The 13,572-nt window shown below is 41.1% G+C and overlaps 1 protein-coding gene across 1 annotated transcript; it reads left to right on the forward strand.

Annotated features, from left to right (window-relative positions):
• The first annotated feature begins 1,882 nt into the window (after positions 1 to 1,882).
• LOC133993072 (protocadherin-17-like) lies at positions 1,883 to 13,059 on the forward strand. Its single transcript, XM_062431916.1, has 4 exons — positions 1,883 to 4,351; positions 5,499 to 5,557; positions 5,701 to 5,870; positions 12,482 to 13,059. The coding sequence occupies exons 1-4, from the start codon at positions 1,883 to 1,885 to the stop codon at positions 13,057 to 13,059; spliced, it is 3,276 nt and encodes a 1,091-aa protein (XP_062287900.1).
• Positions 13,060 to 13,572: the final 513 nt, after the last annotated feature.

Here is a 13,572-nt window from a genome sequence, read left to right on the forward strand (position 1 = left end):
TAAATCCTGGGCAACATGGAATTAAATGAAGAGCCAGGCCACACTGATCCTGGCCTCTAAGGTTGACACTGCTTCCTCTCAGAGGTATGTTCATAAGGTACCTGCATCACCACGGAGCACCATGCGTCACTGAGATCTGGTCAAGTGAGAATAAAAATGCAAATGTCATATTGTTGAAATGCTGAGTGAACTAAATGTCAGTCCATCTTTTTAATATGAGATATGAGATTGATGTGGATAGGCCATTGAAGGCAAGTGTGATAGCTGCAGAAGGCAGGTTATACCAACAGAAGTGATATTTGAGTTGTGAAATAAGCCTTGTTTTTCCTTTTCTTTCTTTTGAGGAGCATTAACAATTTCTGTGTCCTTTACAGAGATTATCCTGAAAACACCCACAGTCTGTCTTTTACAGTATTCTGTCTCTTGGCTGCTAAAAACTAATGATAACACGGTACAATACAGGTACAAGGTGGTATTGTTTTCAATTACTGATAAGGATCTTAAATTCAGTTCTGGGGGGGGGGGGGGGGGGGACCAGGTATTCTTGTCAGCTTTCATTTTACATTATTTTAAAAGCCATATTGCCCATTTGATCAATTTCTTCTCTTGAATGACCACTTGTCAAGTCCTTACTGCCTCTACTACATCCCAGCCAAACACATTTAATCGATCTATTCATAATCCCTAGTTCACATCCACATGTATTAGGAGCAACATCCACAAGCACGTTCCTCCTGTGATGCTGCTGCTCTGTGCGCGCACATCAGTAAATGAATCACGTAGCACTAGAACAGCCCTTCTTCATGCGATCTTGCCAGACCTATTGGAGAGACCCCCCCAAGGCAAGATCTGTCACTGTTCACTCATTTGCTGGAATACGATCAGAAACTATGTTAAATGCACCAAGAAATACACCGGAGTCTGCTTTAAAGGCGTCGAGAGGATTCCAGTCAGATCTCACTGCGAAGGGAGCAGGTTTCAACAGTTGACGCGGAGAGAACTGAGCGCAGGAAAAAGCGATTAATTTTGATTATCTGAAATCTTCCAGCACCTTTTGTTTGCGTTTTTCTGGCAACGTTCACGGGGACAGTGCGGATGAAAATTGTCCGAATGAAGGATGCGAGAGTACTGGGTCCAATTGGACTGGATTATGGGATTACTGGACTGATTATAGGACAATCATCGGGCAAAAGTCGCAGCCGTGCTACAGATGCTCTTGAATGACGGGAACACAAAAGGTTGTACGGGAGTAACAGCTCTATATCCCGCTTGTATCCTACTTTGTGGCACGGGCAGGCTGTATATGCTACGCGAGCAGAACCCATATGCAACAGTGTGCCGCACAGGAAGAAAAAGTAAATGCATTGTGAATGGTAACATCGGGCAATGCTGCATTTTGAACGGGCATGTCAGTATTTGCTGTAGCCTAGGTGTAGATGTCGCATGAGGGCAATGCGCTTTTGTAAGCTACGGTCTAACCTTCACCACAGAGATTCAAACGCTTTAACCTTGGATGCAGTGGGGAATATTAATACTTTATACTCATCGATTATTCATTAAGTCTCCCCATGAGGAAAAACAAAGCATTTCTGGTACACTATGTTGAATTTGATCTTTAATTCATGCATTAGGTGTCGTCGGGCGGTCATCTTTGTTTACAGAAAGAGTTCATCATAGCCGCACGGCAATGTGAAAGAGGTTAAAATCTGACCGATTTAAACAAGATAACGATTCACAAATCGATTTGATACCCAATTAGTGTGAGATCGGCGTCAACCACACGCCTAGTTTGGATTTAGTCCTCTAGGTTTGCCGTAATCAACAGGTTGAAAGTCAAGGAGGTTTTTTTCTGTCTGCCACTACCGCATATTCAGTTGAAGGGATGCGTCTCTCTGTACCCATTTTCTTTCTGCTGTGGGTTAAAGCCCTGACATTGAAAAATCTCAATTATTCTGTCCCAGAGGAGCAAGGACCTGGCACTGTTATAGGTAATATAGCAAAAGATGCCGGATATGGGACCATGGAGAGAGGGAAAAAATCTAACTTCAGAGTACTGGAGAATTCTGCACCACATCTGGTGGATGTTGACCCGGAGAGTGGACTAATCTTTACCAAACAAAGGATTGACAGGGAAACATTATGCAGGCGCAACCCAAAGTGCCAGCTCTCCATGGAGGTGTTTGCCAACGACAAGGAAATATGCATGATTAAGATTGACATACAGGACATAAATGACAACTCGCCAATTTTTCCTTCAGATCACGTTAATATTGATATTTCAGAAAACGCAGCTGCTGGGACACGCTTCCCTCTGACTATTGCACATGACTCAGATTCTGGGGAAAATGGGATAAAAACCTACCAGGTCACAAGAGATGATTACAATACCTTTTCTTTGGATTTAAAAGTAAGGGGTGATGGGACTATATATCCAGAGCTGGTGGTTCAGAGACCTCTGGATAGGGAGGATCAGAGTCATCACACCCTGCTCCTCACAGCAATTGACGGTGGGGAGTATCCCAGATCAGGCTCCATGCAAATCAATGTCAGAGTGACTGATTCGAATGACAATAGCCCAGTTTTTGAAAAATCCTCCTATGTGATAGAGATTGCAGAAAATTCCCCTCCTGGAAAAGTACTCATTGATTTAAATGCCACTGACCAAGATGAGGGCAGCAACGGGCAGGTGGTCTATTCCTTTACTGGATATGCATCTGAGCGAATACAAGATTTGTTCTCCATTGACCCTAATACTGGCGTTGTAAAAGTCCAGGGGGAAATTGACTATGAAGAAAATCCAATCATAGAGTTTGATGTGCAGGCTAAGGATCTTGGGCCAAACCCCATACCAGGCCATTGTAAAATTACTGTCAAAGTGGTTGACAAAAATGACAACTCGCCAATAATAAGTTTTGTTTCTGTCCGGCAAGGAGCCATCAGCGAAGCAGCACCTCCAGAATCTGTCATCGCACTGGTCAGAGTGACAGATAAAGATTCTGGCCGAAATGGTCAGCTTCAGTGTCGGGTGCTAGGAAATGTACCTTTTAGACTGCAGGAAAATAATGATAATTTTTACACACTGCTCACAGACAGACCCTTGGACAGGGAAATGAAAGATGAATACAATGTTACAATTGTGGCAAGAGACAATGGGATCCCTTCTTTGAACTACACCAAGTCATTCACTGTGAAAATTTTGGATGAAAATGACAATGCGCCACGTTTTACAAAGACAATGTATGTGTTACAGGTGCCTGAGAACAACATCCCAGGGGAGTATTTGGGCTCTGTTCTGGCCCATGACCCAGATGTAGGTAGAAATGGAACAGTGTCATACTCCATCCTGCCATCACATATAGGAGATGTTTCAGTGTACACCTATGTGTCTGTTAATCCCACCAATGGAGCCATATATGCCTCACGGTCTTTCAATTATGAGCAAACTAAATCATTTGAGTTCAAAGTTCAAGCTAAAGATGGAGGTTCTCCTCACATGGAGAGCACGTCTACAGTCAGGGTCAATGTGCTTGACGTCAACGACAATCTGCCAGTTATTATTTTGCCCCTCCTGCAAAATGATACAGCTGAAATCCCAGTGCCTAGAAATGTAGGCATTGGATATATTGTGGCTACTGTGAAAGCAGTAGACCATGACCATGGGGAAAGTGGACATTTGACCTATGAGATCACAGAAGGAAATGACGACCACCTGTTTGAGATGGATCCAGTGGGAGGAGAGGTCAGAACTACACACACTCTATGGGAGGAGGTCACCCCAGTGGTTGAGCTGGTGGTGAAGGTAACTGACCATGGCAAGCCCCCCTTATCTGCTGTGGCTAAGCTGATCATTAAGGCGAACACAGAAACGGCAACAGGAGGGGGTTCCAGCACAAGTGGGGAGCAGCAGCACTGGGACGTATCCTTGCCCCTCATAGTTACCCTCTGCATTATCTCTGTCATGCTCTTAGCAGTTATGACCGCCATCGCTGTCAAGTCCAAGCATCAAGATAAGGAGACTGGGAATTATAACTGCCGCATGGCTGAGTACTCCAATCCTCCAGTGGGGAAGGGCAAGAAGAAAAGGATCAACAAGAGTGACATCATGCTGGTGCAGAGTGAGATGGAGGAGAGAGATTCCGCCAGCCGGATGAACGTGGTGAGCAGCCCCTCGCTCATCACTTCACCAATATGTTTTGACTACCAGAGCCCTCTACCACTCACGCTGCCCCGGTCAGAGGTCATGTACCTGAAAACCACCACAAACAGCCTGACAGTCCCCAGGGCAGGTTGCCACTCCAGCTTTGCTGGGCTTAGCAAAGACACTCCAGCGAACAGGATGTCAGTGATACAGGTAAGGAGATACTGTATTCTTTATCTGCCCTTTATTGTTGCTTATCTGCACTTGCTGCTTTGCTATACAAATCTGACAAAAGAAAAGTAATCGACTGAAAAAGACAAACTGTCACTGTGAACACACATCATCATCACTTTCGCCTTCTCTGCCATGAAACTACAAAATATTGTCTGCAAAAAAAGCACAATCTGGCAACTTAGTGTTGCAGTCCACTATATGTGGTGTAAGCGGCATTTTACTAAAAAGTGCTTTTTTTTCTATCTGCATTTGTGAAATCACTCTAAAAATGGCTCCATTGTATTTCTTCTCTTGCAAAATGGTACAGGTGGTCTGCATAATCAGAAAGTCCTCTGAGTTAGACATGCAAACAGTGTGAGTATTGAACAAGGCTGCAGTGACCCCGCCAGATTCACTGCTTTAGAGTGAAAACAAAACTCTGCCTGAAATGTGGGATTGGACAGGTGTTTGAGCAGCTTGTCCGATCACATTACTGAACCGATGTGCACCAGACAGCTAGATGCACACAGCATAACCTTACAATCGCATTTTTCGCTCTCCACAAATACGGGCCAGGTCCACCCATCCACATCCAAAGTTGGCACGATAAGGCCATTAATAGGGTCCAGCCTTGCCTTGTAGAGATGGCAGGGTTGAATACACGAGCCAGCTAACATGCTAATTTGACAGCATACTGTTGTGTAGCACAGCAGAATTATCCGTTGTAAACGATGTAAATATCTAGGACAGTCTCACAGACAGTCTCATTTGGAGATGATAACACAGATGACAAGGCCTGGCACTGTCACCAGTCACTAGGGTATGTGGGTGTGATCAACACAAACACATTATTCTCAAGATAGGGGAAAAAGGATGCTGATGACAGTGACTAATGCTTTACTCCTTGGCTTTGCCAAAGAGGCGCATATGGTCACAATGGAGATATGTTCTTATCATGCCACCATCTCTGTCAGGTGCTCTGAGGCTAAAATCACATTTTATTGACATGTTTCAGGTACTACAATAAAGATATACACTTCTGAAAACCAGCCAAGAGTATTTCATTCATGTCAATCATGCTATTGTTGGAATATCTTTAAAATGTTAACATGGCCAATACAAAATATTATTTGCCTTTCATTTCTAGACTGAAAATTTCCCCTCCGAGCCCAATTATGCTGGCAGCAGGCAGCCATTTGTTCAAAGGTAAGAGCTCTATCCAAAAGCCTCCTGACCACTACATTTAGCTTCCTCATCCTTTTACCAAGCCAGCTGACTATGGCTATCAAATATGAGCGTTCACACAGAGGTAATGGCAAGTTTTTTTTCCTCCTTCTGTTCTGCTGCAGCTCAACATTTAAGGATGCAGAACGAGCAAGCCTCCGAGACAGTGGCCATGGTGATAGTGACCAGGCTGATAGTGACCAGGATACTAATAAAGGCTCACACTGCGACACGTCTGCCAGGGAGGCCCTCAAGATGAAAGCAACAGCAGTTAATGGCCAGCCTTTTGAGCAGGGTGAGTGGACACACTCTCTTCCTGACATCTTGAAGATACCTAACTGACTCTTGTACCAGACATTGTTTATGCTTTGTGCACTGTGGAAATACATGCATTTCACTGGTATTTTAAGTGGAAGTCCACCAGCATTTTGGGAAAGCCAGCATAGACAAATCTTAAACATGAAGTACGTAAATCCAGATTTATTAGATTAAATGCTGTAGCAGCAGGTAGCGTTATTTTGTGCTGCTTTACATTGCAGACAGCCAGAGCTGCGTTGCAAAGATGACATGAAGGTGGCGGAGTGGAAGGTAGATGGTAGTTTAAAAGGATAAAAGAGTCCATTGGCTGTGGGTATGATGTTCAAACATCTTCTGTCTGATTTAGCCATCAAACAAACTCATATGCATGGCAAAGTGTACCTCTGTCTGGGTCTCTTTTGATCACGTCATTATTTGAACACAAATTCGCTGCATGCATGTCTCGAATAACACGACACAGACAAGAAAGCATGATAGACACTTGCAGAGCAAAATGACAGGTATTTCTGTTGCAAGTGTTTCCTCCTTTTGCTTTGGAAGATTTTCTCAGTTATTAGTGAATTTTGCCGTGGTTGCAGTGTTGTGAGCGATGCTATGCTTTACAACCAAAAATAGAAAAGTTAAAATTTTATCACACAAATATGAAACAATCCACACTGCCAGGAGTATAATCATAGATGATTGTCAATCTGTTGCAACCTGGCCGACCTGATAGGGACTGATATATTTAGCTGTTGTGGATATAAACCGAAAATATGAAAGCGCCTCTCACAGGTAAGATAAAAGATAATAGGGAACTTGAGTGAAGTTGTGATGGTTTTCATTTTCTTGCGTGAGCCTTGGAACAGAATGACTTTGGTCATCAGGTCCCTATGCAGTACTTTCCACACCATTTACATTGCTATGAACTGTTTGTTTGTGGCATGCTCAGGAGGGCAGAAATGGAAACACTCTTGTGGCTGCCAGAGAGATGTGTGAATCTACTCTCTCTCTCTCTCTCTCTCTCTCTCTCTCTCTCTCTCTCTCTCTCTCTCTCTCTCTCTCTCTCTCTCTCTCTCTCTCTCTCTCTCTCTCTCTCTCTCTCTCTCACTTTTGAAATGTGTGTGTACATGTGTGTGTGCTGTGAGGAATTATGGCAGACCACACTTGACTCTGTGGGAGGTGTAAATTCAATCACATTTTTTTTGCAGCACATTTCTGAATCTGATTCAGCCGAAGTTCTAAGGCCAATCACATGGAGAGATATTGAAAGAGATGTTTCGTACATGCGCAACTGAATATTTACATGTGCAGCACAGACGTCTGTTTGACAGTAATGTCAGTTAACTCATAGTCCTGCATTTGTAAGATAAGATAAATGCAAAGAAAATGGGCCTTTGCATTTTATATTAATAGGTTGTGCTAATGCCTTTCCTGTTTGCATATGAGAAATGTAGTTAAAAAGCAAACCAATGGTTTGAGTAAATAGTGTTCTCTCTCAGGTTTGGTCAGTTGAACATTAAATGGTGTCACTGTCTGTTAACTACAAGATGGAAGATCTACATTATGCATTATACTTTCGACCTGATCACACAAAAACATCACCCTGCAACCCAAACACTCCTTGTCTTTCACTTCCGCATTCACACACACACACACACACACACACACGCACGCGCGCGCACACACACACACACACACACACACACACACACACACACACATGCAGATACATTTACTGAACAACAAAGCCACTGTTTTGTAGATTTTGACAAGACAGCGCTATTATCCAAAATGGAGACACCACAGAATTTTTGTTCCAAATGCACCAACACAAAAGCTTGTGGGTTAAGTAGTATTGCTTTTATGTCTTCACCTTTACCATCCCTCTAGTCTCCTGGCTGGTTTGATACAGGTAATATATGCACCTGTGCAGCTTCCACTATCATGCACTCTGAATATTTATTCACTCACACAGACACCAGATGCACAGTGGGTATGTTGCTAGGGTTTCTCTGATTCTATTTATAATGGGCAGGCAGATTCTTTGTTTTATGAGAGCATGTTATTGTTCCATTCACAGTTTTCCCATAAGATCACAGCTATTTTGACATTTTGTCATGATTCTGTTATGTGACTATGTAAATGCAACAGACTATATAAAGCCATTGTATAACTCTGTCACTTAAGAGCTATTATTTAACATTTTTTATTCAGTGATGAAATAGAAAATGGAAATGGAAATCCAGACAGGCACAATAGATGAAAGCATCCTCTCTCTCATCGCCTTCCTCCTCTATTTTGTTTCTAATAATATTAAATAGTTACTAACAGTACTGATATATACATACTTTTTTTCAGATAGGTACCTGTGGTTAAAAGCTTATTTATACATTGTGTCTTATAGAAAAAGTGTAGTGTGTGATCATAAAGGTTTGAGTATATAAACCTCTATGACAGGAAAAAAAAAGAATAACAACCTTTGGAATTACATGTTATGTCAACATGCAGACATTATCCTTCAATTACTTCTGGATAAATAATGAGGCACAATAGCACAATGACAAAAATACCTTGCAGTGTTCTTGCTGAACCTTCTAAGCACATACATCTCTTTGCATCAGCATCATCTGCTAGCTCCTCTGCAGTGGTGATAGGTACCATGGAAATGAATTCAGCATATCCTCGCTTCTCCTTGCTTTTGCTCATTGTACCGGCCTCATGTATCTGTGCCTAAGAAATACTTTCCTCTATGGTGTTGGAAGAAAGATGGAAAAACACAAATGACAAATGTACGGGGCACAGAACTGTAATCTGGGGTGTAGATGCTTCAAAGCGTAGCACTCATAATATGCTGGATCTGTGTTGCGGTTTTGCCAAATCAAAGCCATCATTTAGTCCTCCCTTTTGATGTAGAATGCATTTTGAACTCAAATGCGTATTTTCTCTTGATCTTAGTCTTGACAAAGATAGCACTGGAATGGTTTATGCTAAGAATGTAACAATATAAGTTCACATAATATGACAGGAGGCAGAAAATCATGTGTGTCACGGTATGAGTTCTATTCAAAAGTAAAAATGGCTTGTAGAAACTTGTAGCTAAAGTAAATAGTGACAGTAACACTATTTCAAAACAGACTTTAAAGTCCAAATGAAATCACATCAGCTCTCTTTGCAGTCAAAAATACTGTCAACATGTTTTTAAAATACATTGGTAATCGTTTTGAATTATTAAAATGAATAGAAAAGGTATTAAGTATTAATTAGGTATAAATATTAGAAATGCTCTTCCTTGTCTCAGTCGGCTGTGGAGGTGTGTTTGACTGACATTAGCTGGCAGACTACAAATGTTACATCTTATGGAACAGAGACAAAGCAAACAAACTGCTGTAGCTACAAGTCGTAAACAGTGTGTCGCTAACAGGGAGTTTGAAGAGCAAGGACCAAACCAGCTTCAAAGTAGGTACATTAGGTACGTTAACATGCTGTTTAATGTGCTGCAGCTGAGCAGCTCTATCTAGCCTTCTTAATAGAGACTGACGTTAGTGGTGTACTTTTCCTCCGGTGAATGGCTTGTTCAAAAAGCTAAGGTGCAGGACAATGTGTTCATGTTGGTATGTTAGACAAGAAGCTGATTTAAGCAGAGAAGCTAATGGGAGTTGCTGTCCAGAGTCAGTGTGACTGCTCCACCTGTAACAGAACCATGATATTGCTTTATGCAACATTTGCTGTATTGGACTAAGGACTAAAGATCTGTAAATGTATAAAAGAACATTATGAATGTGCGTGAATCAAATCAATTTAAAATATGAATTTCTCCCTCCTGATTTTCTCAAAGGAGAACACAGCAAGTGATTTACAGAGCAATTATGTATGTTGTAGCAGACAAAAAAAATGCAACCTAATTTCAGTTGGACTTTAATACTAATTATAATTCCCATGTTTCTCAACCAGTTTGGTAATTTACACCTGACAGATGTAAGTATAGTAGGTCAAAAATGATTTGTTCTATACATTTATACAAAATGTATTATTTATAAGTCTCCTTGAGTTACCACTCAGTGTGAGTTAATCAGCACAATTCATACATTACCAGTCAAATGTTTGGACACACTTTTATATTCACTTAAATGAGAAATTGTGTCCAAACATTTGACTGGCAATGTATATTTTCATCTTAAGAAGATATTAATAAAGGTGGTTCCATGGTTTAATATGTGCAAAAAAAAAAGATTTGTCTTTCACTTTAAAACAGTGATTTGATTTTATTGAGAGATCAAAACAATCTAAATGCAGAGCAAATAAGGTAGTTAGTGTTCACATCCAATGTACATAAAAGACACAATGTTCTATAAAGAGGATTGCAACCTAAATAGGACTTATTTGTCATTTAATGTCTGTCCAATCCTAGGATAACAGTCCCATTTTTTCAACGGACTGCAAGTGTGTGTATGTGTGTGTGTGTGTGTGTGTGTGTGTGTGTGTGTGTGTGTGTGTGTGTGTGTGTGTGTGTGTGTGTGTGTGTGTGTGTCTGTGTACATGTGTGTGTGAGTGAAGGTGGGGGTCATGGACCTGAGAAGTAGCATGTGATAGTGGTTGCATGTACTGCAAACTCACATTGCATTTGTGGCACATGGTGCTACTTTTCACATCTCTTGGGGGTTGTGGCACAGAGGCGGTATCTTTTTTTTGTTTGAACTTCCTCTCTGGGTTTGTGCATCCCCTCAGCACACTGGTCGAGGCTGGAGTGTGAGGAAAGTACTGTTGCCTTTGAACAAAGAGTTCTCCCTAGTTCTTCTAGGAAGAGCCCTGTCATGTGGAGCTTCCCCTAGTAGCGGGCTCATATCTCATCCTCATCAGTGCCACATTTCAGTCAGGTACTTGAGTTAGGTGGATGGGGGATGTTTGCAAACCTGAATAAATTACTAAATTCTGATCAATTCAGTGATCATTATTTGTATTTGTTTGCATAACTAGCGGAAAGGAACTCATTAAAACCCTAAAATCATAGCAAAGGAAAACACAATTAAAGCAGTCAACAGAAGCATTTATACTTTCACAAATTAAATTACTTCATTTTCATGTATAACAAATGAAGGAACACTATTATTTACTACACATTTACAAAGACGTGTGACATTTTGGTTCATGATTCTACATATGAAATACCTCAATGTGTCATTGTCAAATTAGTTTTGATAGCATAGTGAAATAGCTAGAGAAAAAAACACCTTAACACATCTACATCTTAACACAATGGAAACTGGCTCATTCTATGTGTCACTGTCTTTCTGTTTATTATGTGAGCTGCGGTCTGAAGTGTAAAAGACTGAGTTACAGCACAAAGATAGAGGCTTAACCATCGTTCCACTTTTTCACTACTGATGCTAACACACAGTCACATCACATGTTGTACAGCCCTGTGGTGTCTGGCATGGTGTGCAGCATTAACTGACGTTTCTTAAGCAGGGAACCACATCAATCATGGATGTCTTGTCTGTAAGAATAGGTTATGTGTTTTCTTTTCATGAAATGACGAACGATCACATCTCGATTTGAAATTCTACTTCTAGTCGTGTTGGTCTAATGGTATTCAGTTGATAATTACGGTGTGGACAATATTTGAGGCTCACTATTTTTCATTCTTTCAAATTTATAATGAGAAATATCTAGATTTTTGTAAAAGAAGCCTATCAGTTGAACAGATTGGGACTTGAATTTTATGTTTCCACCACAGTTTACAGTAGATTGTGGCAAGGACAAGTCATTACATGCTTCAACTACTAAGAAGTGAAATGATAAATGCAGGAAACGCAAATGAGCTGCTGATTATGCACCAGAGTCCCTCAAAATAATTAAAAAGAATTACTAAAGGTTAAACTAATGAGTGTTTCTGCTACAAATGGAGTGTCCCAAAATCCATTTTCACCTTGATTTTCAATTTTAGAGATGAATCTTAATGTCATCTAATTTGAGTAAATTATCACTTTTAGATTTGTACCTATACATTCGTTTGGAAAAATATAAAAAGATATATAACAATGAGACCTAACAGTACTCTAATTAACAAAATGCTCACCGCTTTCTCATGCAAACCACACAGTTGATTTTCTGTCTTTTTCCCACACACAAACTGCTGCTGCTGCTGCTGTAAAAGTAAATGAAAAACACATCACTTCCTCTGCACCAGATGATATTTTCCAGGAAACACCTACACAATCTGTAAGAAATAGCAGAAGGAAAAGGATTCATGAATAGTTGTAATCACTCATCGACATTGACCAGCAGATGGAAAATAGCTAAATTAATTTTCTTTTTGTGTGTGATATTGTTTTGTATTATTATTTCAAGGTTGCGTTGTGAAGATTACTTGAATCACTTGATTCATCACTTGAATTTTTATTCAGAAAAAGTCCAAGTGATAAATAACATATATTGTGAAAGATGCTATATTTAGAAGTAGGAGTATGAGAGTAGTACTGGTTTTATGTTTGTTTGGAGTGTTTTATTATCCTTGCTCATCCCTCAAAATGTCATCTCTATTTTCTACAGGGCTGTTTATTCCTACCCTAGCAGGGTCCAATAACAAATGTTTAACTGTTTTTGCAGAGCAAGACAAATCAGTCCACTGCACCGATGAGTGTCGTGCACTGGGACATTCTGACAGATGCTGGATGCCAAAGTTACGGGTAGGAAGCCAAGCAGACAGCGCCGATAATCGCACCAATCTTTTCATCCCTGTGGGAATGGATGCCATGGTAGAGACAGAGATTTATGGCACCATCAGCTGCAGCAGCAGAAAAACCCTCAGCACGTTTGGAAAGGAACAGCGGGACAGTACAATCCTAGTGGCTAATGTCAAACCTTACTTAAAATCGCAGCGTGCACTAAGCCCACCGCTACAGGAGAGTCCATCTGTGTCCAGTAGTCCCTCCAAGAGTAGTATGCCCCTGGACTTCACCAACCAAGAGTCCAAAGAAGAGAGGGAGGGGGGTTCAGACAGCAGTGCCTATGGCCCTCCAGATGGGCAATGCTCCCCACTGCACACTGAATTGGAGGAGACCTCCTACCTGACCTGTGAGCTCAGGCCCAAGTCCCTGTCAAGCAGTCTCATTCACAGCTCAGTCATCAGCCAGGAGTGCGGGGGGTCAGAATGTGCTCTCGACCCGCGGGATTCTGGTAACTGACAGGTCAGATGATCCCACTCGTTCTCACCTGCCAGAGGTGTGATGATGCTATCACAGATTAATGACCAAGAGGTGATTTATTTTGACCAACAAAGGTGTCCAGACATGCATTGTATAACCAAAAACCATCTGCTTTGTATGTGTTTTTTTGAGTTTGTGACTTGTTGTGTTTAGGTGAAATATGTGTCCTTGACTGCTGTGGAAGTTTGGGGGGAAATCAGTGCTTACCTGACTTCAAGTGTTTCCATGGTGTACTGTACCTGTCAATTAGATGTCTGTATTTTACACATTTCAAGCTCCAATTTTGTGAGGCTGTTGAACAAATTGCTACTGTTAAGCTATTGAGTCCTGTCTGCTTTTGTACAGTGAAGCTTTATGTCTCCATTTAGTGTATAAGGAACATCTCTTTGAATATCACAGGCAACTGAAATACATATCAGTGACGTTAAATACAAAAGTGAAGTGTCTTATGAACTGTTAACGGTGGTGCAACAGGGAATGTCCCTTTTCATA

Source organism: Scomber scombrus, chromosome 13 (assembly GCF_963691925.1).
Source record: "Scomber scombrus chromosome 13, fScoSco1.1, whole genome shotgun sequence".
Taxonomy (NCBI): Eukaryota; Metazoa; Chordata; class Actinopteri; order Scombriformes; family Scombridae; genus Scomber; species Scomber scombrus.